The 27,697-nt window shown below is 43.2% G+C and overlaps 2 protein-coding genes across 3 annotated transcripts in view; both read right to left on the bottom strand.

Moving 5' to 3' along the window:
• The window catches only part of mbtd1 (mbt domain containing 1), a 28,001-nt gene extending 19,061 nt beyond the window's left edge, over window positions 1-8,940 (bottom strand). Inside the window, exons 1-8 of the mRNA XM_083635162.1 lie at window positions 8,830-8,940; window positions 6,526-6,730; window positions 6,233-6,366; window positions 4,209-4,323; window positions 4,021-4,106; window positions 1,497-1,614; window positions 663-797; window positions 446-534 (exon numbers count right to left, since the gene is read on the bottom strand). Of these exons, the coding sequence (XP_083491288.1) occupies window positions 446-534; window positions 663-797; window positions 1,497-1,614; window positions 4,021-4,106; window positions 4,209-4,323; window positions 6,233-6,366; window positions 6,526-6,730; window positions 8,830-8,850 (903 nt within the window). The 5' untranslated portion in view covers window positions 8,851-8,940. The remainder of the gene's footprint in view (window positions 1-445; window positions 535-662; window positions 798-1,496; window positions 1,615-4,020; window positions 4,107-4,208; window positions 4,324-6,232; window positions 6,367-6,525; window positions 6,731-8,829) is intronic.
• A 733-nt stretch (window positions 8,941-9,673) lies between these two features.
• The window catches only part of tdrkh (tudor and KH domain containing), a 22,850-nt gene continuing 4,826 nt past the window's right edge, over window positions 9,674-27,697 (bottom strand). Inside the window, exons 2-14 of one of the 2 annotated variants that reach the window (XM_083635450.1) lie at window positions 27,067-27,227; window positions 24,209-24,303; window positions 22,329-22,515; window positions 21,909-22,048; window positions 21,253-21,547; window positions 19,369-19,535; window positions 18,515-18,690; window positions 18,062-18,126; window positions 14,834-14,985; window positions 14,589-14,699; window positions 12,114-12,168; window positions 10,377-10,454; window positions 9,674-10,297 (exon numbers count right to left, since the gene is read on the bottom strand). In XM_083635450.1, the coding sequence (XP_083491576.1) occupies window positions 10,399-10,454; window positions 12,114-12,168; window positions 14,589-14,699; window positions 14,834-14,985; window positions 18,062-18,126; window positions 18,515-18,690; window positions 19,369-19,535; window positions 21,253-21,547; window positions 21,909-22,048; window positions 22,329-22,515; window positions 24,209-24,303; window positions 27,067-27,196 (1,629 nt within the window). In that variant the 5' untranslated portion in view covers window positions 27,197-27,227 and the 3' untranslated portion in view covers window positions 9,674-10,297; window positions 10,377-10,398. The remainder of the gene's footprint in view (window positions 10,298-10,376; window positions 10,455-12,113; window positions 12,169-14,588; window positions 14,700-14,833; window positions 14,986-18,061; window positions 18,127-18,514; window positions 18,691-19,368; window positions 19,536-21,252; window positions 21,548-21,908; window positions 22,049-22,328; window positions 22,516-24,208; window positions 24,304-27,066; window positions 27,228-27,697) is intronic. The other variant, XM_083635449.1, reaches the window with a different exon arrangement.

Genomic DNA, 27,697 nt, shown 5'->3' with positions numbered 1-27,697 from the left:
CCTTACATCATGTAACCTGACATGTAACATGTTTGTTTACCTGGCCACAGCGCTAGTGTCTGATATTCTTACTACACAGCGGCATCGCTATTATAGCTGGCCGAGAACGCGCAACGTTATTACCAGACCAGAGTAAAAAATATATATATATATATTATTATTATTATTATTATTATGCTATCGATAATCAATCGTTAATTTTCTCGATTTTCGATTATGGAAATTGTTCAAAATGAACATCCCTAATATGTATATTACTAAAATATTAACACAAATACAATTGTGGAGAAAATACTAAATACGCGCTAAAAAGTTTTATTTTTTTGCATGAAAGTTATCACAATGAAAATATTGAAAATCAGCACAAAATAACGGTGTCATCAGCATTGGCCTTCAAAAAGCTGCATCAGTGAAAATCTAACTTCTAGGTATTTCTGTGTCTCACCTTGGCAGCAAAGTCAGCTGGCAGTGTTTTAGCTCCAGTGAGACGCTTCACAAGAAAGGCTTTCCAGTTCGAGTACTTGTGCTGTATGGCTGTAGGGGAGATGACAATAATAACCGCAACAATTAGCACCATAACTGCCGAGAACACAAAACTTTTTATGGATCGTTTATTGTTAAAGACCAAGACTGTGAACTATACAGATTGGGATAAGACTGACTTTTTGGAGGTACAAGGGGCTTTCCGCTGGAAGCGCACCACCCCACTGGGTGGATGTCCGGTACACACAGATTACACCAGAAGTCCTTGCTGGTGTCGTTGTCGAAGCCCTCATACCGCAGGAGAGCCTTGAACCCTGGGGAACAGCATGCAACACAATCGAAAGCTATTCAAACAGTCATGGAAGATGGATAAAATTGACCCAAGAATGCAAGCTACAACGCCAATAGCTGTTTTTTAACACTGTTATTTATTTTAAACAGTTACGTAGTTATTGGGTGGATTTTTTCCTTTAACCACAACTTCCTAGCCTGGTAAACCAGCCACTCATGTGAACTCACATTTCATTTCATTCTACCAGACTGTCTGGCCTCCAGCTTCCACCCAGTGTTTGCAGTGGGCGGAGGAGTTGGGCAGGTGTACTTGCCTTGACAGACAACTCCTTCAGCCAATCAGCGTTGGATCATGTCAACTCCAAATCCACTCGGGAGAACGGTAAAAACTTATTTTCCACCGAGAAACTCTGCTGTTGCATACAACTGTACTTGTTTAATTGTTGTTATTGAGTCTATTTCTGCAATAACTGCACTTTATGGCTGTTTAAACTCGACAAACGTTGACGTTACTGCGCGAGGTGGACAGCCACGGAGGCAGCCAATACTGTTTGCCAGCGGCGTTCCTGATTGGCCGGTCACGTCAACTAGAGCACTTTGCAATTTCTGCAAACACCCTCCCAGGGCTTGAGGCCAGACGGTCTGGTAGAACGAAATGAAATGTGAGTTCATGTGACTGGCTGGTTTACCAGGCTAAAAACTGCTGCTAAAAGTAGTCTTACCTGCTAGTTTGACAATTGCTGCAATCCAGTACACTTTATTGGACAGGTTGGTGTCAGAGTTGATTACTTCAACTCTCACTCCTTCTTCTATGTCTCCCCAGCATGTACCCATGGGAGCCTGGAGCACAGAGGTGTCAAAGTTCAAGGGCCATGGGTAAGCACTGAAGTTATTCAGCCAACAATTAAACATAATTCACCATTACCTTTTTTACATCAAAAGTCCCACTAATACACGTTTTTTTGTTAGGCGGGAAAGCAGCAGGGGGTAGCAGCAGCAGCAGCAGCATCGCCTTTTAAACTTTTATATCGCACTCTGAACCCCATAAGTTTCAGCATGTCTTCGGGCCAGCGTCAGGCCAGCCAAAACAAAATGGAAACTTCCGGTTAAAACTGATGCACGTTGGAGGAGAAAAGGTGTTTCAACAAACGAAGCCACAAACATTGTACCAAAATACTTGTGATGTTAAGATTACATATGGAGTGAAACTGTGGCTGTATTCAAAACGTGAACGTTACAACGAGGGTTTGATTTTTAAAGAGCTAAAGCGGACTTACTTACGGTACTTCTATTCTGGCTAACTGTGTGCCTGGGCTGTGGGGTGGATATATATAGTGTTATATTCTGGCTAACTGTGTGCCTGGGCTGTGTGGGGTGGATATATATAGTGTTATATTCTGGCTAACTGTGTGCCTGGGCTGTGTGGGGTGGATATATATAGTGTTATATTCTGGCTAACTGTGTGCCTGGGCTGTGTGGGGTGGGGTGCACTCGTGCATGAGACTGAAGGCTCTTTCACACACAGATCGCGCAAAAATTGCCGTTTAGGAGTCCCGTAAAGCCAGCCGCCTCGCCACAGAAATTGCTTTCACACAGAGCCAAGCAGCATGGCCACATTACCGTGCTGCTGTGTACTTTCAGGTGAAATCCCCTGCTCCCGGATTGAAAGGCGAGCGGAGGGATTTCCTGCTCCTCCTAGCCCAAATGTATATTTTCATAGGTTAGTGTAGCCTAGGCTACTGTATGATGAACGAATTCATTCAACAAGACTTCCCTCCTAGTCCGCTGAGTAGGGAGGATAGTGCACTCGCATGGTGGGCGGGCAGATCGATATGGTGTCCTACTAAAATTGGAAGGATACACGACCGCCCGCATATCAAACAGCTGCAGTCTGCATAACGTTCGTCGGGGGAATAGTATAGGCTATAAATGCACATGACTACTTAACGTAGTTTTTATAAGGGAATGCACAGAGCTGATTTCGAGAGGGAATAACCTCAGACCAACTCGCCACAGACAGCTATAGCCCTCTGAAGCTTATTATTATATCCGTTAATTGTAGCCTACCTACTAATGTCAACATCGTTTGAGCATAAAGCCTAACCGCACGGAGCATTCCTCCTGGCGTCCCTGCAGTCATGATTGTATAGGCTACTTTTTTTACTTTCACTCCTGCACTTTCTTGATACATGAGGTGATTTCCCCTGTAATTTTTTTTATGAATGAGCAGACCATTAGCACCTTTTCCGGCTCGCTGCGACGACCTTTCAAGTGGAGGCGGGTTGCCAGGTAACCCGGGGCTGTTACTACCTCCCGTCGCGGGACAAAAGGCGTAAAACAATTGTCCACCAAAGCGCGTTCACGACTTTCACATCGGAGGCGCTAATCCTATTTTCCGTGCATTTTTCGGCTTTCAAGGCCTGTGTGAAAGAGCCTTGAGATGCTTTTTTCTCTGAATCACTGACTCACGCTGGGAAAGGGGCGGCAAATAAAGAGGAGGATAAGCAGGGTCGGAAAATAACGCGTTGGACCACCGCCAAGATTTATATCGCCATGGCGTGCAGAGCCGTCGCGTAAAATGGGGGCACGGTGGCTCAGTGGTAGAGCTGTCGCCTCGCAGTCAGAAGGTCCTGAGTTCGATTCTCGCATGGGACACTGTGGGCGCTGTGGTTGTGTTCCCCCCCATATCTTCAGTGCCTACTGCCCAGGTGGGGTATCTCGTCGTAAGGGCCTTTCTGTCTGTGTGGAGTTTGCATGTTCTCCCCGTGCTCCCCCAGGGGGGTTCCTCCGTATATAACTCCCCCCCCCCCCATTAAAAACATGCAGAAGATCAGATCGTCATCGTCATCTGACCAGTGACGACAACATCCGAAGTCGGTCCCCGGGCGCTGTACGAGAAAGCGACCACTGCTCCTGGCCTGCCCCCCGGAGGAAAGGACAAAGCCAGGATGGGTTAAATGAAGAGGACAAATTTCACCGGCCACCGTCAGCATGTGTGTGTTGTGGCCCTCCGTGCATGTGTTGATTGTAATCGTGTGACAATAAAGACGGGCTTGTCCGTCTGAAATCATTTTGTAAAAACCCACCTCACTTGCAGGGTCGCTCTATCGGCTAAACGGCCCGGCTTAGCAACTTTTAGACTGAAGAAAATGCCACTAGTTTGTGGATATTAGTGGGATTTTTGGCCAGTCTAAAAGGGTATGTAACGCAATCAAGCAGCTCTGGTCGCACTCCTGTTTTACTTACATGCTTGAAACAGCTGACTGGAGCTCCGGACGTGTTATTGCTACAGATGTATCGGCCCCAGTCAAAGCTTTCGACAGGGGGTGGCACTGAGAGAAATAAGAACCAATGTGAACTTACAGCATAACGACAATGTTACAACACAGCAGCACCGTTACCCCAAACACCATTCTCATCCTTTGATGACCTACCAGCTTTTAATTTGGCTTGTTGTTGTTGACTTGCTTGGTACTGGGCGTAAGCTGCCAACTTTGCCATGAGAGGCTGTTTCTGTAAGACTTTTGCCTTTTTTGTCGGTGGTTTGCCCTTACAAAAGGAAAGCATACATCATTATTTGTGTAACATACAGTAGGTCTAAACTCGAGTCACCCTGTTCCATTCGCCTTTTTCACAGGCAGGAAGTAACACAGGTGCAACAAAAACATTAACGAGGGCCCCGGCACTGGAACACCAATGGATTGGAAGTTGGAAACCCTTATTAATGTTTTGCTTGCACCTGTTACTTCCTGACATTTAGACACAAAATAGCACACATGAAAAAGGTTGATTACTAGGGGTGTCACGATACCCTCAGTTCACAATACGATACGATACACGATATTGGGTTCACGATAACGATACGATACGATATTTATTAGTTTTTTACAAAACTTGAATAACGAAAATATATGACTGGAAAAATAGTCTTATTTGAAATACACAAAATGCAAAACAAATGCTGTTGTTGGAAATTGTTATAATAACTAGAAAACGACATGGAAGATAATTGGCTTATATTGCAATATAATGTGTCACACTGTCACAAACTAAACGTTTGTTGCATGGTAGGCCTAAAAGAAAAATAAACTATACTATCGAATTATCGCTATTTACTACTGCTTATTCTATGCTATGTGTGTTCTGTGAGCGAGCTACTGTAACTTGTCCCAATTTCCCCCCGGGGATCATTAAAGTCTTTCTGATTCTGATTCTGATACAATCTATATCTTAAATAACTTATGCAGGCAACGAGCTGTGTATTTTGTAGGCTACTATCTTCATATGTAATTGTCATCCTCTTGAGGAGGATGATTCCTCTTCAATGAATTCTCTGACTGCACTATATGTTGAGCGTTGCGGAGCGTTAATTGACGACTGAAACGTAGTATCAAGTTAACGTTACTCGTACAATTAGACATGGTAATCGTAACGTACAATTAGAAATTTTTTCGGGAGTACAGAGCTGCATCGCCTAATGACAGATAGCCTATTATGCGCACATTAGACGCATTCAGAGCGAGATTAATTTGTAGGCTATACTATTAACTGCTTACCCGACATGTTGTGCCCATGGAAACAATGGCACAAACTAGGGGTGCACCGATCGATTGGCAAGCAATCTGTATCGGCCGATTTTGACCTCAAATATGCGATCGGCAATTTTTTTATATTATTATTATTATTATTTTTTTTAATAAAAAAAAGCCCTATCACTAATCAGGCTTTCTAACAATATAAAATACAATGCAATTGGTATTATTAAAGGGGAGAAATAATCGACCTAAAATAACGTTTCCAAACTTTCTTTGAGGAGTTTATATATCGGTGATCGGTAATCGGTGATCGGTCGATGATCGGTTGGGCAGATATTTCCGCTAGGCGATCGGCGGCAAAAAACGTGATCGGTGCACCCCTAGCACAAACTAGTTCATTTCAGACTACTGTAGGTCTAGTCTTTAGAGATGAGGGGAGACATCTCGCCTGCCATGGACCGGCGGGGTCTCCCTGTCAGAGTGTCCGTCTGCGCCTCTGACAGTGCAGGCGGCAGACACACAGCCAGTGCGCTGCTGTCATCCACTGAAACACGCGGTCCGCATTGGGATAACCGCACGGGGAAATGTGAATTGTGTTGCGCAAACTTCGCCAGCAATGCATTAGTCTATAAATAGCGCATTTAATCTTGACGGTTATTTAATGAGCGTCGGTTTAGTCCCCATTTCAAGCAAAGCAATGAAAAAGATAGAGAGAGAATACAGATCAGTGCCGGCCCGTCAGTGCAGCATGTTCAGAGGTTCTTTTTCTCGGGAGATAGTTTTTCATCTCCACGATATCGTCACGTTTTGTATCGAGCAATTTCGTGGGACGAAATATCGTGACATCCCTATTGATTACGCCTATTACGCACATCCACTCCTATGCTTCGCTCGCTCCAAAATAGTAGAAATTTTCATTTTACCTGGAGTCTTGCCAAGATGCTAGCTTTTTTGGAATTTGACGAATAACTCCGGGAACAGGACACACTGCAGAAACGCTTAGTTTTGGAATAAAAAGCGTCTCGTACTCCGACCATCCCACACATCTCACAGGTGGCTGTGAAACAAGGACCACAAAATGCATCAGAAAATCTGCTGAAATCCATTAGGCTAGAACATGCTGATGAATCCACCTAGGATTCATTCACAGTATTTGATTCTATAGTATCCATACCATAGTGTACTGAATCAGAGACAGATGTTCCCATGTACTGACCCATTCCGGCCTTGCCATCGGGGTAGGTGTAGACCTGTCCATTGTTCTTGATGATGGGCAAGCTGGCGGGAATGGAGGGAACCACCTCATCCTCGCTGTCCTCGGAGCTGGAGCTGCTGGTGGACTCCTCGCTGCAGCTGTCGTAACCATCAAACATCCCGAACGAGTCTCTCCGCTTACGTTCTGAACGTGGGGTGCGTTCAGCCTGCACAAAAATACAGAGACAAGCTGCATCATGCGTGAATGGATGGAGTACTTTTTTTTTTTTTTTTTTAACTTTTGCACTCAAGCAACTTTTTCCAACTGGAGAGCTTAAGCTGCGTTCACACCGACCTATTAAAGTTTTTCGGTGGCATCGAGTTTACATACAAAGTCAATGCAAACGAGCGATTGAGCGTATATTCGCTGGGCGTCCGAGCGACACAGACAGAGCGATAGGGAGAAAATACGCTCGTCGCCCGAGATGAAATATCCCAACTCGAGCAAAATTACACTGGCATCAGTCGCTCGCTGTTCAACGCTGATTGGCTGCCGTGTGAGAGTGAGTCAAGGATCACACTGACTTGGAACAAACTGCTGGTTTATTGTGTGGCAACAAACCGCATTGACAGCTCATTGACAGGCTGACAGCTGACATGAAGTGAAGTCTGTACTACCGGTATAGAGCTCGCATTAGGAGCACGCTGATAGGGTTAGCTTGTAAACAACTACGGTGGCTCGTAGTGGACAAATATCATGACATTGCGTAACGTTATAGCCCCCAGATGTCCGTCAATTATTGTGCCTATTGATGAGCGATTTAAACAGAGCGACAGAGTGATTCCAAAGGGTTCAGTCGAGCGACAGAGAGAAAAATAAATATCTCGGTGTGAACACAGCTTTAGCGGCCTCTTTGATAATGTCATGCATAACATTTGGCAAGTTGGCTGTGGCTGTGTAATTCAAAAAGCCTGTGGTGGATACATTTTATATTTATATATATAATATATACCGGTATATATATATATATATATATATATATATATATATATATATATATATATATATATAAACACACCAGTATATATATATGTAGTTTGCATATTTACGTATTGTATTGTTTCTTGCTTCTTTCTAGCAATATGTTGATACTGCTGTTTTTGCTCTGCACCTTACCTACGGGAATTTGTGTAACTTTTTTATTGTTTAATTAGTTGTTGATGTCATTGATGCTACTGCTGCTGTAACGCCAGAGTTTCCCTACGGGGATGAATAAAGTACTCTATCTATCTATCTATCTATCTATCTATCTATATATATACACACACACACACACACACACACACACACACACATATCTACCGGTATATCTATACACACACACACACACACACACACGGTAATCCAAAAAGCCTGTGGTGGATAAATAATGCACAATAAGAAGCTGAGAATGAAATGTGCATGTCTGTATATGTGCATATATATATATATATATATATATATATATATATATATATATATATATATATATATAGTGGTTCTCAAAATGGGGTCCCCATGATCCTTTGAGGGGATTCCAGGGAGTCCCTAGCAAAAAGGGGTATCATTTTTTCCCTCACTCTAATTCCATCCATGGGTAATAACACATCACAATGACAGCCTGTATGACTATTTTGGGCATGGGTTTCATACACTTTCTGTCATAAAACATCTAAAAGCATCAGATGGGGGACCTGTGACAAAATCTTATCAAATGGAGGTTGAGAACCACTGTGCTCTATAGGACCCGGAACACTGTTAACGCTTTACAATCATTTTTTTTAATTATTAATTTAGCCTACTTCCTCATCTGTGCATCACAGGTTCCTGCTTTGCTATGTTAAAGGGAACCTCCTCAATGGCTATTTTAACGTTTGTTATTATGCCACTAATAAACTGAAATCTAAGCTGAAGCAATGTTATGTATCAACTACCATGCACAACATGCATAGAGAAGCTAACTAGTTAAATGGAAGATAGGAGCGGCCTTATCTGAACTACTCCCAGTGCTAGGCTGCTAGCTGACGTTAGCATAGCTAGCGGAAACCTGTTTTTCCAGTTTATATTCAGAACAACGTATACGTTAATGAACATGTATACATATACGGAAACTATAAGCAGCGCCATTATTTTATTTCAGCTCTTGAGAGTTTTTAACTAGCGTTACTTGGCTGGGCCACTGGCTAGCTACTATTAAAAAAGATAACAACAAAGGAGGAGCGCTAGCCTAAGCAAATCCTCAGTTAACGGAACCTTACGGCCCTAAAAGCTAAGAAATTAACTAACCAAATCCCGTGTGTCCTCCATCAGCCCGTCATATAGACGACGTTGTCGGGAACTTGGCAGCCCAATGCGAATAAAACCCCTAATTTTGGGATGGCTTTGAAATGCCAAATGTCTAAAAATGAATACTACCTACCAAGCAGGATATCAACAAATTACTCGAGTGATTCTGCGCATGTGCGAACGTAACCTACTTTCAGGCGATTGGTCAGTGTGGAATGGAGGTCATCGACCGCTGCAGAAAACAACAACACTGAAGTCACTGCAATGGAAATGAATGAATGATTCATATATTATATAATATCATATATCATGGTATAATATAAAGGACAATGACACGTCTTGCTCCTTTGCACATGTACAGTACTGTAGTATTGTTTATTTTGTTTTGTTGTCATTGCTGTCTTTGATATTGATGTTGCTGCTGTAACGCCAGAATTTCCCCTGCAGGGATAAATAAAGTACTCTTATCCATCTATCTATCGTTTTGTAAGTCTCTGTTGTCAGTGCACATAAATTCATAGGGTGTGCGCCAAACAAACGTTAATATCTTAAAAACTATACATGACATCGCTTATATTTTGACATTTGAGAGCAGAAGTAGCTCAAGAGTTTGATGTTATAATATATTAATTTATGTGATTAAGATTTATGCCATTATAAAAGGTTGGATAATCTTTCTTTCAGAAATAAGTCCCTGCATGTAATGATTACAATTGTAAACACTGCTCTTCATTATCCACACTTTTATTTAGAAATATACAATTATGGTGTCATCTCAGTGTTTAAAAGTGTAAGACACAACACAAAGCTGAAGACATAAAATAAAGCCTTTATTAAAGTGCAATCTATTACAATTCTGCAGACAAACCAACAATTTATTCTGTCTATTAGTAGTTGATATGTAACATTTTCCTATTGAACAAAATATGAGGACCACATTCAAGATATATTTTCTTTTCCGCAACATAGGTAACTTCTGCAGCCCAATATGTAGGCCTTTAAATCTTAATGTACATACCAACAGGAAGTAAAAAGCAAACAAAAAACAGACATTGGCAGCCACAGACCAGACCACCCGCCCTCTGGTTCCAGTGACTTATAATCACAGTGCTTTAAATATCAACAATACTGGCATTCCCAAACCCCCCCCCCCCCCACACACACACACACACACTGTTCACCTTTCTGCAGTAACTGAACACGTAGCATGTAGCATAGTAGCAACAGATCAGAGCAAAGCAGCGGTAGGAAGAACAGAACAGCGTGAAAGGGAAAAACAAAAATCGGAAGAATGTATCCTGTATATAGGAGTAGCAAAGGCAAAACGAATATGGCTGGAAGAACTGTCTCTCGCACACTTGTCAAGTAAATAAGGCTTCTTGATGAGGATTTATGTGGTTGGGTTTGGGCCAGCTAAAGAAATGTTCACTTCATCCGATTTGAATTGCTGAGGAGTTGATGGTCAGTTCTGGAATATGAGGCGAGAGGGGGCATTTGGTCATTTGACAGAAATAGAGATTCCTTCATAAAACAAAACTATTTTATACCTTGATATTTACATCTTTGGTCTCAGAACAGCTCATCCTCGAGAGCGTCATCAACGCTTCCTGAGATCGAGGCGACTTCTGAAGTATAGAGAAAACACTGCAGTTAGTGAACATTCAGCAGTTATCCTACCAGTAATATGAACAGCTTGAGTCAAGTATCCCCTTTCATTCTTATCCACCGCAGTGCAGAAGCCTTGTAGCAACTGATAATGTAATAAATGCCAGATAAAGTATGTCATTTCACAATTATAAAACACGTTTCCAACCACACATTGTAACTGAAAGACCAATGTGGTGTTCCACTGGTGTTCCATGAGTGCTTACAACCGCAATATACACATCCTACTACTATAACTGGCCAAAAGTTGGCGTGGCGGTGGTGACCCACAATTCAAGTGGACGTTTGAGGTAAATTAGATGAAATTCCGGCAAGGCGTTCCTGAGATATCACGTTAACAAGCATGAAACGAGCGGTCGTGATGTCACAGTAACCTTGAACTTTGATCACCAAAATCTAATCAGTTCATCCTTGAGTCCAAGTGGATGTTTGAGGCAAACTGGAAGAAATTCCGTCAAGGCGTTCTTGAGATATCGCGTTAAAAACCTTGAAAATGGCGTTCATGAGGTCACAGTGACCTTAACCTTTGCCCTTTGACCACAAAAATCTACTTCATCCTTGAGTCCAAGTCGAGGTTTGAGCCAAATTGGAAGAAATTCCGTCAAGGCGTTCCTGAGATATCATGTTAAAGAGCTTGGAAATGGGGTTCGTGAGGTCACAGGGACCTTGAGCTTTGACCTTTAACCACCAAAATCTAATCAGTTCATCCTTGAGTCCAAGTGGACATTTGAGGCAAATTCAAAGAAATTCCATCAAGGCATTCCTGAGATATTGCGTTAATGAGCTTCAAAATGGCATTTATGAGGTCACAGCAGGGCCGCCGCTACCTACATGTGCACAATGCACTGACCATAGGGCACCAAGTGTCGCCTAGGGCATCATCCAGATCAATAGTTTGGTAATGCCCCTTCTAAAATGAACTCTCCACACATTCCCTGTTTTGAACTGGCCACAAGCGAGCAGTCGACATGCATGTCTGTCCAGACTTTGATGTTTGAGCCAAATGTGAAGAATTTCGTCAAGGTGTTACTGAGATATGGTGTTACCGAGCTTGAAAATGGCATTGGTAAGGTCACAGTGACCTTGACCTTTGACCACCAAAATCTAATCAGTTCATCCTTGAGTCCAAGTCGACGTTTGAGGCAAATTTGATTAAATTCCGTCAAGGCGTTCCTCAGATATCGCGTTAACGAATATCGGGCGGATGTACGGACGTACGTACGTATGGACAACCCGAATCCATAATGTCTCCGGCATAAAAAGAGAGAAATTAAACTAAAGCTACAAAATAGCCTACAGCCTTTTAAAAACGTCTTTTCCTGGTTTACTTGCACACATGCTTGTTTTGAAGGGGAGAAGGCAGAAAGGGGGGGGGGTGAAGCGACGTACTACAGTCAGACTACAATACGTCTCGACACATTGTATCTGAATGTGGCCTAAGGAAGCTGCCGTCACTCACCGTAACCACGCTGATGTCTATAAAATTACCGTCACATTGACTGTCCTGAACGTCACTTAACCTTGCCTTTACACATTCGTTAACACTTAACCTCCCCTTTACAAATCATTCAATCACACTTAACCTCCCCTTTACAGATCATTCGTTGTGTTGAACCTACCTGACAAGCTGATGCAGGAGAGACTGAGCTCCGACGATGCTCCAATCACGTCGTCCTGCAAGAGGACAAGAAATGAGGAAGTCTGAATGACACATGTATTCGCCCAGCTTATTTCATCCACATAAAACAATGGCTTGAAACCAATCTGCAACGAGAAAAACAGATTGAGGAAGCCAGGTAGTTCCATTTCCAAAGACTCATCATTAAGGCTATAGCTTTACTTAATGCTGCACTGTGCAGTCAGTGTGTGCAGAATGTGTATGGATGGTTGGCAGGATAAACAAGCTGGAGATTGAAGAAGTTTACACTGACATATAGAGTACATGTACTGTCCACTGACATATAGAGTACATGTACTGTACACTAGGCATGGGTCGATTTCCGGTTTTACCGGTTCGGTTCGGTATACGAGCCCAAACCGGTTTGATCACGTGCAAACCGAAAAAACCTTAAAAAAAAAAAAAATTTTTTTTTTTTTTTTTTTCCCCAGTCCATTCTGATTGCACTATTGTTCGTATTAGCCTCTTCTCAAGTTGCACTAGTAGGCAAAAGTCTTATTTTGTTTATTATGTTGATGTTTGAAGAAAAGTTAAGCTGAATAGTTATGAGAAATAAAAACAGTGTGTTGTTACAGTTAAAAGGTTCTGCTTATTTGTATTCAGTGTTCGTGCTGGTTGGCAGCATACCAGCTTAGAGGTGCATTATCGCCACCAACTGCAGCCGCTTTGATACGTTTTTTTGGGGAATATCGAACCGGTTTCAAAATGTTCAAACCGACCCATGCCTAGGCCCTATATTGTGTGAATTTGTGAGTTTTGAAGTTTATAAGGCAGCTCAGCTGTAAGCCAATCCATTCTGATTGCACTGCTTGTGTTTTTATTAGCCTTTTCTCAAGTTGCACTATAGGCAGCAGTCTTATTTCATTTATTATTTTGATGTTTAGAAGAAAAGTTGAGCTGAATAGTTATGAGAAATAAATACAGGGTGTGTTTGTTACACAGGTGTCCTGCTTCTTTTTATTCAGTATCATTGCTGGTTGACAATACCAGCTTAGAGGTGTATTATCGCTATCAGGTGGACTGAAGTTGCACTACAGACAGTTATGGGCCACACTCGGGAGCCCTGCTTTAAAAAAAAAAAAAAAAAAAAAAAAAATTAATTACAAAAAAAATCGGTATACCGGTTCGATCCGGTTTAGACGGCAATATCGAACCGGTTTTAAAATTTTCAAACCGACCCAGCCCTACTGTACACTGACATATAGAGTACATGTACTGTACACTGACATATAGAGTACATGTACTGTACACTGACATATAGAGTACATGTACTGTACACTGACATATAGAGTACATGTACTGTACACTGACATATAGAGTACATGTACTCTCCACTGACATATAGAGTACATGTACTGTCCACTGACATATAGAGTACATGTACTGTACACTGACATATAGAGTACATGTACTGTCCACTGACATATACAGTACATGTACTGTCCACTGACATATAGAGTACATGTACTGTACACTGACATATAGAGTACATGTACTGTACACTGACATATAGAGTACATGTACTGTCCACTGACATATAGAGTACATGTACTGTACACTGACATATAGAGTACATGTACTGTCCACTGACATATAGAGTACATGTACTGTCCACTGACATATAGAGTACATGTACTGTACACTGACATATAGAGTACATGTACTGTCCACTGACATATAGAGTACATGTACTGTACACTGACATATAGAGTACATGTACTGTACACTGACATATAGAGTACATGTACTGTACACTGACATATAGAGTACATGTACTGTCCACTGACATATAGAGTACATGTACTGTACACTGACATATAGAGTACATGTACTGTCCACTGACATATAGAGTACATGTACTGTACACTGACATATAGAGTACATGTACTGTACACTGACATATAGAGTACATGTACTGTACACTGACATATAGAGTACATGTACTGTACACTGACATATAGAGTACATGTACTGTACACTGACATATAGAGTACATGTACTGTCCACTGACATATAGAGTACATGTACTGTACACTGACATATAGAGTACATGTACTGTACACTGACATATAGAGTACATGTACTGTACACTGACATATAGAGTACATGTACTGTACACTGACATATAGAGTACATGTACTGTACACTGACTGATTTGTTTAGGTGAGCCTTCATTAGGTGGCTAAATTACGTTTTTGACCCCCATCCACCGAAGCAGAGAGCTCTGTTTCCCTGTCGGAGGTGCTCCACTGCTCCTAACTGGGAGCGCGCTGGATGCAATCTACTGTGGATAGGCCACTAACTAAAGTATCTCATACAACCCCACGTCAAACAAATCCAAGCTATCCCTTTAACCCTAGTTGTCACTGTCAGAACTGATAAGGCTAATAACACTTTGGGATGTTCGGTCACCCACCAGCATCCTCTGCAGACAGCCCAGGTTGTCCCCATCGCCCCTCTCATTCACCACATCCACACAGCCGACAGCATGGCCCAGCCGGATGAGCTCCTCACCCAGATCTACTGCCTGCAGTACGGAACATGTGCCACCAGGATAACAGTACACAGAGGGAGAGAGTCAATAAGCCAAAGCAACGATACAAGAAATACATGTACACAGATAAACAGTCCTGATGAAATGAGCGGAGACTCCTAGCTGACCTTGCCCTCATTGTTGTCGTAGAGCTTGACACTGGGCCAGGATGAGACCTCGGAGTGAGAGTAGCTGCACAGCTTGGCCAGCAGGGGTCTCCACTCAGCACAATATGCCAGCCTGTCAAAGTCATCCAAGGCCGGGTCGGTCCACACCTCTCCTGAACAACAGAAGTAGTGAAATTTAGTGCAAGTTAACCCATTGATACCTGATGCAGCATTTGCGTGTATATCCCTCATTTGTGTGTGTATCCCTTTAAGACCGTGAACCGCGTCACGCGGTTCACGGTCTTAAAGGGATACACACAAATGCTGAATCAGGTATCAATGGGGTAAATAGGATATTCTAAACTCTCACATTGCTGCCCCTTAGATCATTGACTTGATGATTGAAATATTAGTCTGGGGTAAGGACCGTTTTCACGGCAGCCATTTTGACATGTCATAGCAGGGTAAACACAGGTGTGACTAATAACATGAATGATGGTTCCATTCCACCTAGGTGTTCCAGCAGAGGCGTCATGCCCATTGAATCTGAGGGGGCAGATTTGTGACATCTTTATGTTCTGTATTATGTGTATTTTATTTCATTACTATGGTTTTCATAACACAGGGTTGCCGACTTTGGGTACGTGGCTGGAGTGAGATGTTGATGGCAGGTATTGCATGTACCGTAAATTCCGGACTATAAGCCGCGGCTTTTTTCCCGTTTTTTGGCCTTTTTTGCCCCCTGCGGCTTATATAACGGTGCGTCTTATCTATGGATTTTTTCCACAAAAAAAAAAAAATCTCTCTTTTTTAGCACTCTTTCTAACTATAAATCCACTTCTGTTTTAATTTCCTCTCTTGCCCTCTTTTAACAACATAACATAACATAACATAACACAACACAGGTAAGCAGAAAGAAAAAGACGAAGCAATCACGCCATGAATGAGGAAATGACTCACCTGCTGGAGGCTGGAGATACACCGCTTGGGCTAAACTTTTACTCCGTGAAACACTATCGATTAAGTCCGACATCGCTCAGAGGTTTTGAGCAGCTTGAAAACAAGTTTGAAAACGTGCAGAAGTCCATCCACTCACTCACTAAAGAAACTAAGGCAACCGTGAACAGAGTTTATAATGCGGAAAAGCGCATCCGCGCACTGGAGGACAAAAACAACACAGTGAGTCCGAAAATGGATAAAATGCAAAATCGAAACCCTGCACACGCAGGTTGATGACTTAATCAGCAGGAGTAAAAGAAATAACATTCGCCTGATCAATGTAAAAGAGGGAGCTGAGATTGGTGACATGGACGCTTTCGTGGCAAAATCCTGTGTTACATCCTGGACCTGAAGGAAGGCGAGAAACCACCAGAGGTGGACAGGGCACACCGGGCGCCTCGGCCACGTCCAGACCCCGGCCTGCCACCGAGGGCCATCTTCATCTGCCTACTCCGCTGGCCCGACCGTCAACTCATCCTCCAGGCTGCGGGGAAGAAGCCCCTCACCTGGGAGGGTACGCGCTTTTTCGTCCGGCAGGACCTCTCCGCGTTGGTGCAACAGAAACGCGCAACATACAACAGCATCATCGAGTCAATGGATATCGCTTTGGCGTACTGTACCCAGCGAGACTCGTCATAACCATTGATGGACAGCGGCGGAACAAGAGCTCAAAGTGAAACTGCCGAATATCTTTTGAGTTGGACTGGTCAATAGTACTGTGAGTAACTAAAATAAAAAAATAAAAAACGGAATTCTCTCTTCTTTAGCACTCTTTCTAACTATAAATCCACTTCTGTTTTAATTTCCTCTCTTGCCCTCTTTTCACCACACCGCGGACACTGTGTGCACTGTAAAAAAAACAAAAAATACCACAATGTGTGATTTTGTCTGGGGATTAGTGACCTGACTTTTGTTTTGTTGAAATGTTAATAAATGGGAGCTTCCCCAAACAGCCATCTCTTTCCCGACAATCCCCTCTGTGCACGAAGCCTTACATATGGTAATTAAACATCAAAACACCCGCGGCTTATAGACCGGTGCGGCTTATAGAAGAAAAAAATAGTCACCTTTGAAGGTGCGGCTTATAGACCGGTGCGCCTTATAGTCCGGAATTTACGGTAGGTCCAATGGGATAGGAAATGTTGACAAATCGATGATGGCCATTTTGAAAAATGTCTGCCACGGCCACCAGGGGGCAAATTTGCGATGCCCCAATATCCAGTTTTGTTCAGAATATATCTATGAATACATCTGCAAAATTTGGTGCTTGTATCTGGAGCTGCAATGATTAATCGATTAGTCGATCGACAGAAAATTAACCGACAACTATTTTGGTAATCGATTAAAGCAGCTACGAGCAAGATTTTCGATTGTTACTAAACAGTCTAAATTTAATATCGATGCATCACATCTTACCTGTAATAGTAGACGATACCAACGCAGAGTAGTCTCGCTTAAACCCCGAGTGAATCGGCCAGTGTTAGTCTGTTTGTGGCCAGGGCAGATCAGGAAGTGAAATGAAACGGTTTGCAGCAGCCACTTCGCCCATAACCACAAAATAACTTCCAAAAAACCTGTTAGAATATAACGAGAGATGTTCGCGAGAGTAGCAAGCATTCTCCTTGTTTATGATCTGTTGCTAGGCAGCGCGAAACAGCGGAAGGCAGGCAGCTGCGTTTCACTTCCGGGTTTATCCGGTCCGCCGGTGGAGAGAGAGAGCCCGCTGGTGACGCGAGGTTAGACAGACACAGACTATAATCATCAAGAGAGCAATCTCTGATTCACACGGCTTTGGTCTCAGCTACTGTTATAGGTAAGATGTGATGCATCAATATTGTAATTAAACTAACAATCGAAAATCTCGCTCGTAGCTGCTTTAATCGTTCTTAGCACAATTTTAAGAAGAAAAAGTCAAAAGTATCTGATTCCAGCTTCTTAAATGTGAATATTTGATGGTTTATTTTCTCCTCTATGACAGTAAACTGATATTATCTTTGAGTGGTGCACAAAACAAGACATTTGAGGAGGTCATCTTGGGCTTTGGGAAACACTGATGGGCATTTGCCACCATTTTCTGACATTTTATAGACCAAACAACTAATCGATTAATCGAGAAAATAATCGACAGATTAATCGATTATTTTTGTATCACAAAATGAATGATTGGTCTCATATGTTGAGCTATGCCGCCGTACTATGAGCCCTGCTAAGCTGTGTAATGTGTGATAAAAATGAAAACATCAGTTTTACCTGCTGGTCTGACCCCTGCTAAGCTGCATTCAATGGCTTGGAATGGTAAACTGAGGAAGTCACTCCTGAAATGCAAATGAAGCAAAAGCTACTGTAAACAACGACACTGTGCCATTTATTAGTAGCACATACAATATGCTAACATTTAGAGTACCGCAGGAATGACCTGGACGTTAGCACTTCCGGCTCTTACGTGTACAAATCAATGGGATTTTTGTAAGCGGATTTCAGTTCAATGAATGAAATAAGGTCTGTGGTTAACAAAAGTTTGTGAAACAGCAAATGACAAATGAGGACCACTTTTATGATTTTCGAAGCGTAAATGAGTTTTTTTTAAACACGATTTTCAGAAAACGCTTCAAAAGTCTGCCGAAAAGTGTGCCGTTTGCATCGCTGTAACTACCCAGTTATGATCATGATATTTCCTTCACTTTATAAGGCCTGATCCCTCACCTCATATTGCGGAGGCTGTCTCTGGGCAGCTCCCCATTGTCCCCAAAGTCCACATAGTAAATGTCCACAAGTCCAGATCCCAGGACTCCCAGCACCCTGGCACGGTTCCATGTGCCATGGTCCTTGTAGGGAGCAGCCACTATGTCCCCTACCACAATGGTCTCCACCCTCTGCTCCTGCAGGACAGACAATCAGAAAGCACTTTGTGGATTCCATTTGTCATTTCTTTAAAGTTATAATATGAGAGATAATGGCAAGTCGTGGATGCAGTAGTAGGATCTTGTGGCAGGTCGCAGCTCATGCAGTGTTGAAATTGTTGATGTCCTCATATTCCTTTTACTGGATAAAAATCAAAGTAGTGGAAATACGTCCAACAAAAGAAAGTAGACTGTTGTATCATTTCTCATCTACTGTGGGAGAGGATATTTATTATAGTTTTGGGATGATTCCACTTGAAAACAGTATTTAGGAAGAGGTAATAACAAAAGTAACAACTTATTTTCTTGAAAATAAGTAATTTTATTAATGAGATTGAAAGGCGTCGATAGCAAATATTTTGTGCTGATATTCAATATTTCAAAATTTCAAGTATTGATGTATCCTCCAAATTTAAACACCTGTATGTAATGTACAAATTCTTTTGACAATTAAATGAAATAGACCTGATATTTGAGCAAACAGTATATCAGTATTAACTCTAATTGAAATCCTAATTGAAATATTAATTCACTACATCAGTCATTACTAAGAACAGTAATGACACTACTGTATTACTGCATTACTGAATAAAACTACTGCCCACCACTGCTCATGAATATAAACGATATTCCTTTAGGTTTAGGATGTGTCCTTACAGTCGGGGTGCTAGTGTTGAAGAAGCGGCTCATCTCCTCAATCAGCTTGTCCAGCTGGAGTGAGCGAACGCCCAGGATCTGGATCCAGAAGTGGTTTGGGCTCTCTGAGGCCGAAACATAAACCTCTAGATGCTCGTCGGGCTGGAAGCTCAGGTCCGGGCTGGGGACTGGACACCACACAGAGAAAATCAAATCAAATATCATCTCCCTTACAGTGGTAGATTTCATTAGATGATCCCCAGTTGTCGCAACAACGGAGAATGAGATATAAAGAATAACGCGCTAGATTATTGAAGGTAATACAACATGTAATCACATTTATCTAGATTATTGAAGGTAATACAACATGTACCGTAATCACATTTATCTAGATTATTGAAGGTAATACAACATGTAATCACATTTATCGAATGTATCGAAAGAAAAATAAGAATACAGCAAATAAATATAGAAATAAAGATACAGCGTCTTCGCTGACAGATTCCAGGTTGTACCCAGGGGGCGAAACCCACATTTTTGGGGGAAATCAGACATGGAACGTTATAAAAGGTTGTGATGCAGAAATTATATCTATGACCTTCTAGGGTCACAACCTGGGTGCACAACCCGGTTAACTTACCAGCTGCTGGAAAGCTACAGGCAGAGAACTTACTAGCTACTGGAAAGCTACAGGTAGAGAACTTACTAGCTACTGGAAAGCTACAGGCAGAGAACTTACTAGCTACTGGAAAGCTACAGGCAGAGAACTTACTAGCTACTGGAAAGCTACAGGCAGAGAACTTACTAGCTACTGGAAAGCTACAGGCAGAGAACTTACTAGCTACTGGAAAGCTACAGGCAGAGAACTTACTAGCTACTGGAAAGCTACAGGCAGAGAACTTACTAGCTACTGGAAAGCTACAGGCAGAGAACTTACTAGCTACTGGAAAGCTACAGGCAGATAACTTACTAGCTACTGGAAAGCTACAGGCAGAGAACTTACTAGCTACTGGAAAGCTACAGGCAGAGAACTTACTAGCTACTGGAAAGCTACAGGCAGAGAACTTACTAGCTACTGAAAAGCTACAGGCAGTAGAAAGGTACAGGCAGCGGAAATTGTAAATCGCTGCCGATTTGCTTCCAGGTGAAAAGGGTAAAGGTTTTAACTAATAGATATCACCATAAAGCTTCCCCAGTTGATTACTTACAATAAGACAATATGTCTTTTTGTATGGATTGGATTTTGGATATCTCTTTTTATCACTCCATAAATCAGAAAATACTGTCAACAGTCATAAAAAAGCTATTTTCAAGTTTTTTTTAAGAATAAAATGTAAAATGACCTTGAACTTTGACCACCAAAATCTAACCAGTTCATCCTTGAGTCCAAATTTGAAGAAATTACATCAGGCGTTACTGAGATACTGCAGTAAAACAAACCTCGGACAGACGTTAACGCGATATCTCAGCAATGGTTTTATTTATTTGTACCATATGATATCAAATATAAAGTAGACAATAAGAAGAGTCAATATTTACAGTGCAGAGTCACTTGGATAAATATACAATATACAATAAATAAATAGAATATAGAATACATGTATTTTAAATTGTAATCCTGCTCCTAATCCCAATTTTCATGCCTCTGCCTGGCAATAGCCGTGGCCGGAGGCATTATGTTTTCAGGTTGTCCATACGTACATACGTAGATTAATGGCAGAACCTGCAATTCTGCACAACCGGTCACACTGAGACGGGTAATCCGCTAGTTAATTTAGAACAGTGAACAGACAGTTTCACTGGAACTACTTATTATTGGACACCCTGCAGCCAATCAGAATCGAGTATTAACCTAGACCATGGTATAAGAGTACATATTGAAAGGAGAAGATGCAATTAACTCACTCTCAAACTTGGACACTTCAGAGAGCGAGTCTGGAGAGACGATCTGCTCTTCCTCCTCCTCCTCCTCCTCGTTCCCTCCTGCCACGTCGCACATCTTTTCCCGTTCTCCTGCAGTCCCGTTGGCCTGGATGAGCCCCATCTCCTCTGCCTTGAGAGAATAGGGGCTGTTGTTGTTGTTCAGGCCTGCTGTTGGCTCTGGGATGTCCTGGGGCCGTCGTTTGACACGCAGGAACGATGACTGGGAGATTTTATTCCTCACCGTCATGTCATCTTGGACTTTCTCGAGAATCATCTCCTGGGAATAGAAAATGTGAAAGGGGAAATCAATAATTTTCAATTACATCTCTCTCTCTCTATATATATATATATATATATATATAGGCATTTTGCCTTTATTAGACAGGATAGTAGGCAGACAGGAAAGGTGGGGAGAGAGAGGGGATGACATGCAGCAAAAAGTCGGATTCGAACCTGCGACGGCCGCGCAAAGGACCGAGCCTCCGTGGTACACATGCTACCAGGTGAGCCACCAGGACAAAAATAAATACATCTTGGTGTATTTTTGGTCCACAAAACATTCATGCGGTTTTCCAGCATAGGAGTGCGTTTTTCATTTTTGGGTCAACTGCTGTCTAAAATGGTTGAGTCCCACTCACTTTGGCCTGTCGGACTTCCTGCCGGGTCCCGGTGATGGTCACTTTGCCCTTGGCCTCCAGGCTCTGCGTCCTCTCCTTGGGACACACCACTCTGGCCCCGGTGGTCCTGGTGATCAGCTTCAGAGACTCTCCCCCACGGCCTGCAACACACACACATGCACGCACGCACAGACGCGCGCACACAGACACACACACACACACACACACACACACACACACACACACACACACACACACACACACACACACACACACACACACACACACACACACACACACACACACACACACACACACACAGATTAGATAAACAAATATATTGGCATATATTGGCTGAAAACAAAAAGTTCGGAGAAAAATTTGCGGGGGGGAAATCTTAATCCAATCATCCCTAACAAACACTTTTTTGTTGTACGCCACCTATGATCCGACCAAAGGCGGTTTGTGGAACCTCCAAGATGAGGGTGGCCGGTTCGCAGTCGGTGGCCAGGTTTTCCAGTACGCAGCGGGCCAGCAGCACCTGCTCTGGAGAGCCATGCAGAAGCAAACACACAGCCTCCCCAGCCTCCGGGAGCACCCTGACATGAGCTCCAGACTTCTGGCTCACCTAGAAATAGAGGGGATATGGAGAGACAACAGAGGTAGGGATTCAAACATACTCCATGCAAGGAATGCATGGGCATGGCGCACACCCCCCAATCACCATCAACGGCACAGTGGTGTAAAGGGTGGACAGCTTCAAGTACCTGGGAGTCAATATCCACCAGGACCTGACTTGGGCCGGCCACACCGCCACTGTCGTCAAAAAGGCCCAACAGCGAATACACGGACTCAAGCGCCTGAAGAAATTTGGGCTAAGGAAAGAAATCCTCAGGGACTTCTACAGAGGCACCATTGAAAGCCTGCTGACTGGCGGCTTCACCACCTGGTACGGGAACTGTACCACCATGGACCGCAGGGTGCTACGGAGAGTGAGACGCGCGGCCCAACACGTAACAGAATGTGAGTTGCCAGATCTGCATGAACTGTATAAACAGCGGTGCCTCAGGAGGTCCCTGAAGATCATCATAGACACAAACCATCCCCACAACAGCCTGTTCTCCCTGCTACCCTCAGGGAGAAGATACAGGGTTCCGAAAGCACGCACAAATCGCTTGAGGAACAGTTTCTTCCCGCAGGCCACGAGACTCCTTAACATACACAAATAGTGTAGTAGCCGCACTGTACCGTACTACTGTAGCTGCTACCATTACGTATGTCTAACGTTTAATTGTATGTTTAATAAGGAATATGCTATTTGCACCTGTATGTCAAATACGCCGAATTTAAAATGCCGAGTTTAATTGTATGTTTAATAAGGAATATGTTATTTGCACCTGTATGTCAAATACGCAGAATTTAAAATGTTTAAGCACGTCTAAAGTATGCACACGACATGTGCACCTATGTGCAGTGAATATGCCACTGTCTCTGACTTGTCTTATCACTATACTGCCTTATTGCTTGTTGTGTCTCTTGTTTTTTTTGCACTCATATGCCCTGTTATATTTGTACTATGTTGTAAACAGAGTTCACAGCACAAGAATTTCACACGTGATACTTGTACCATGGAGTGACAATAAAAATCTTGAATCTTGAATCTTCAATCAAAAAGGAGTAAGCTGTCTGGCTGCTGATATAGTAACTGCATGTCGACCAAGCTGTCTGCTGACATAGCAGCAGGCAACAGGATATAGCTAGGGATTAGAGCAGTGCTGACCAATTTGGGGCCCGCGGGCCTCTGTTTGTTTTGGCCCGCCACGGATTTGGGGGAAAAAAAAAAAAATTATCCTGATAATTGGTCCATGTTTAAAGTCCCCACAAATGCAGATGTTTTTTTATATAACCAATTGCAAATTATTACAATTACCAAACAGATAAAAAGTAGATTATTATATTGAAATGTTATTTTAGATTTAGAATGTTAATTTTCTATAAAACACAATACATTTTAATGTAATTCCACAACGTTTATTTTTGGCCCTCGGCCCTCCACCCAGATTGAGAATTTGGGCACCCCTGGATTAGAGAGAGTAAAACAAAAGTACTAGTGCAGAAAACACATACTGTAAAAACACAAATAGTATGAATACAAAAATACAAATAAAGATACAGTGTATTCATTCATTGACAGAGCGGATGTGTAAGTGTGCACCGCTACCTAGTATGAAAGAATGAACAGAATGGACTTAATTTTAAAATCTCAACCACTTCCACTACTTTGAGCTGATGTGCTGTTAGTAGTCATCTGCACGACTCACCATATCCAAAAACGTGGCTTGGTATCTGGAGATGTTCCTATAAACTTCTACGGGAAGCGTCATCCTGGACTCCTCAATGTTGGGCAACTGAGCAGCTAAAGGCGGAACAGACTATGTCATTCACAGCTAAGTTAGTCAGGGAGTAAATAACACTCAATCTTCAATGTGTCATGTACAGTATCACAGTCAGACTCACGGTGGTCATGTACTAGGGCTGGCATGGATCAGAAAACCCACGGATCGGATCGCGTGACGGATGTTGAGCCACGGATCACGGATTTTTCGGATCAGCAAAAAAAATAATATATCAGATTTTTTCTCTCAAAATTAGATTTTCGATTTGATTTTTTTAATACTATTATACTCTAACCTTTTGTTGCCCTGCACAGCTCAAAAAAAATGTTTTTCTCATAAGTGACACAATGTATGCTTTTACTCTGAAGGCAGAACAACCCAACTTCCTGTTTTAGGTGGCACTGCTATGCCTAACTTTGTGGCTGTGCTTGCTAACAACCTGCAGTCACTTGACACGGGTACAGACCAGACCAGGTGAGTCTGGAAATATAACGTTGATGCTACGTTAAGCTACTCAGTGGCCCCATGTGTTGTTTTGTTGTTATGTGTCCTAAGGCAACATTTCACCATCCGGGGCGGTGATAATGTGTTCGTGAAAATTGTGCGCGCGCGTGTGTGTGTGTTGTGGCTCTCGTTATCTGACTTGTGCAGCCCGCAACACACTGATCGCATTCCTGTGCTTTTTCAGAGGTGTTGAAATAAGTTTGTGTGACGCTGTCTTTAGTAGCCACTAGCCACAGCCTTCAGAGATACTTTACAGCGGCGACAAGGGATGAGGAAGCTCACTTGTGCTTGCCATGATTATGCCTGTCTGTGTCTGGCTGCGCAGCAGGCGTTCTCATACACTAACGTTAAATGTTAACGGACCATTGACGTTACGAACCGCGTTCCGAACCGTGGGGGCTGATCCGTACGGGTCACGGATTATCCGTGATCCGTGCCAGCCCTATCATGTACAGTATCACAGTCACAGACTCACGGTGGTCATGTACAGTATCACAGTCACAGACTCACGGTGGCCATGTACAGTATCACAGTCACAGACTCACGGTGGTCATTTACAGTATCACAGTCACAGACTCACGGTGGTCATGTACAGTATCACAGTCACAGACTCACGGTGGTCATGTACAGTATCCCAGTGACAGACTCACGGTGGTCATTTACAGTATCACAGTCACAGACTCACGGTGGTCATGTACAGTATCACAGTGAGACTCACGGTGGTCATGTACAGTATCACAGTCACAGACTCACAGTGGTCATGTACAGTATCACAGTCACAGACTCACGGTGGTCGTGTACAGTATCACAGTCAGACTCACGGTGGTCATGTACAGTATCACAGTCACAGACTCACAGTGGTCATGTACAGTAGCACAGTCCCAGACTCACGGTGGTCATTTACAGTATCACAGTCACAGACTCACGGTGGTCATGTACAGTATCACAGTCACAGACTCACGGTGGTCATGTACAGTATCCCAGTCAGACTCACGGTGGTCATTTACAGTATCACAGTCAGACTCACGGTGGTCATGTACAGTATCACAGTGAGACTCACGGTGGTCATGTACAGTATCACAGTGACAGACTCACGGTGGTCATGTACAGTATCACAGTCACAGACTCATGGTGGTCATGTACAGTATCACAGTCAGACTCACGTGGTCATGTACAGTATCACAGTCAGACTCACGGTGGTCATGTACAGTATCACAGTCACAGACTCACGGTGGTCATGTACAGTATCACAGTCACAGACTCACGGTGGCCATGTACAGTATCACAGTCAGACTCACGGTGGTCATTTACAGTATGACAGTCACAGACTCACGGTGGTCGTGTACAGTATCAGTCACAGACTCACGGTGGTCATGTACAGTATCACAGTCACAGACTCACGGTGGTCATGTACAGTATCACAGTCAGACTCACGGTGGTCATTTACAGTATGACAGTCAGACTCACGGTGGTCATGTACAGTATCACAGTCACAGACTCACGGTGGTCATGTACAGTATCACAGTCACAGACTCACGGTGGTCATTTACAGTATCACAGTCAGACTCATGGTGGTCATGTACAGTATCACAGTCACAGACTCACGGTGGTCATGTACAGTATCACAGTCAGACTCACGGTGGTCATTTACAGTATCACAGTCAGACTCATGGTGGTCATGTACAGTATCACAGTCAGACTCACGGTGGTCATGTACAGTATCACAGTCACAGACTCACAGTGGTCATGTACAGTATCACAGTCAGACTCACGGTGGTCATGTACAGTATCACAGTCACAGACTCACGGTGGTCATGTACAGTATCACAGTCACAGACTCACAGTGGTCATGTACAGTATCAGTCACAGACTCATGGTGGTCATTTACAGTATCACAGTCAGACTCACGGTGGTCATGTACAGTATCACAGTCACAGACTCATGGTGGTCATTTACAGTATCACAGTCAGACTCACGGTGGTCATGTACAGTATCACAGTCACAGACTCACGGTGGTCATGTACAGTATCACAGTCAGACTCACGGTGGTCATGTACAGTATCACAGTCACAGACTCACGGTGGTCATGTACAGTATCACAGTCAGACTCACGGTGGTCATGTACAGTATCAGTCACAGACTCACGGTGGTCATGTACAGTATCACAGTCAGACTCACGGTGGTCATGTACAGTATCACAGTCAGACTCACGGTGGTCATGTACAGTATCACAGTCAGACTCACGGTGGTCATGTACAGTATCACAGTCACAGACTCACGGTGGTTGGTGCTGCATATGTGGCGGTAGACAATATAGCCCACTGTGGCTCCTACGGAGAGCCCTGCGGCCAAGGCCACCATCTTGCCTGAGCTCAGGGTGCCACTGTGAGCCTCCTTCACTGCGTCCATGACACGGCCAGCACCCAGCGCGAGACTCCACCTAAACACAGAGACAGAACAAGTCTCTTTCCACTGGGAGCGTGAGGTCTGTGGCTCTGCTCAAATGTCCTGAATCGACAGACATATTTCATGCAGCGCTGTCCCATTCAGCAATGTCCACATGAAGTCAGGCCTCTGCAACCCCCTTTACACCTGGCATTAAAATGTGTTTTTGTGCGATCAGATTGCAATCGGATACTGATTGTGAGCTGATCGGCCAAACCACCTCTGGAGGTGGTCAGGGACACATTGTGACCACACTGAAAACAAGTGTAAATGCAAATTCTTCTCAATCCACATACAACAACACTAGTCACCGCTGTTTTCCTGCTCCTCTACGCTATGGAGCTTGCATGATCCGATCGCAAAACGGATCTCAATGTGGACACTGGAGACACATACAGTTATTAATAGCAGGTGTAAATGTAATCACGTTAATGTGATCAAGCAATATGCGATTACCCAAAACAC

The sequence above is a fragment of the Poromitra crassiceps genome (assembly GCF_964638095.1).
Source record: "Poromitra crassiceps genome assembly, chromosome: 4".
NCBI classification, from domain to species: domain Eukaryota; kingdom Metazoa; phylum Chordata; class Actinopteri; order Beryciformes; family Melamphaidae; genus Poromitra; species Poromitra crassiceps.
The sequence above is the reverse complement of the archived record's forward strand: the minus strand, read 5'-3'. Positions and strand labels throughout refer to the sequence as shown.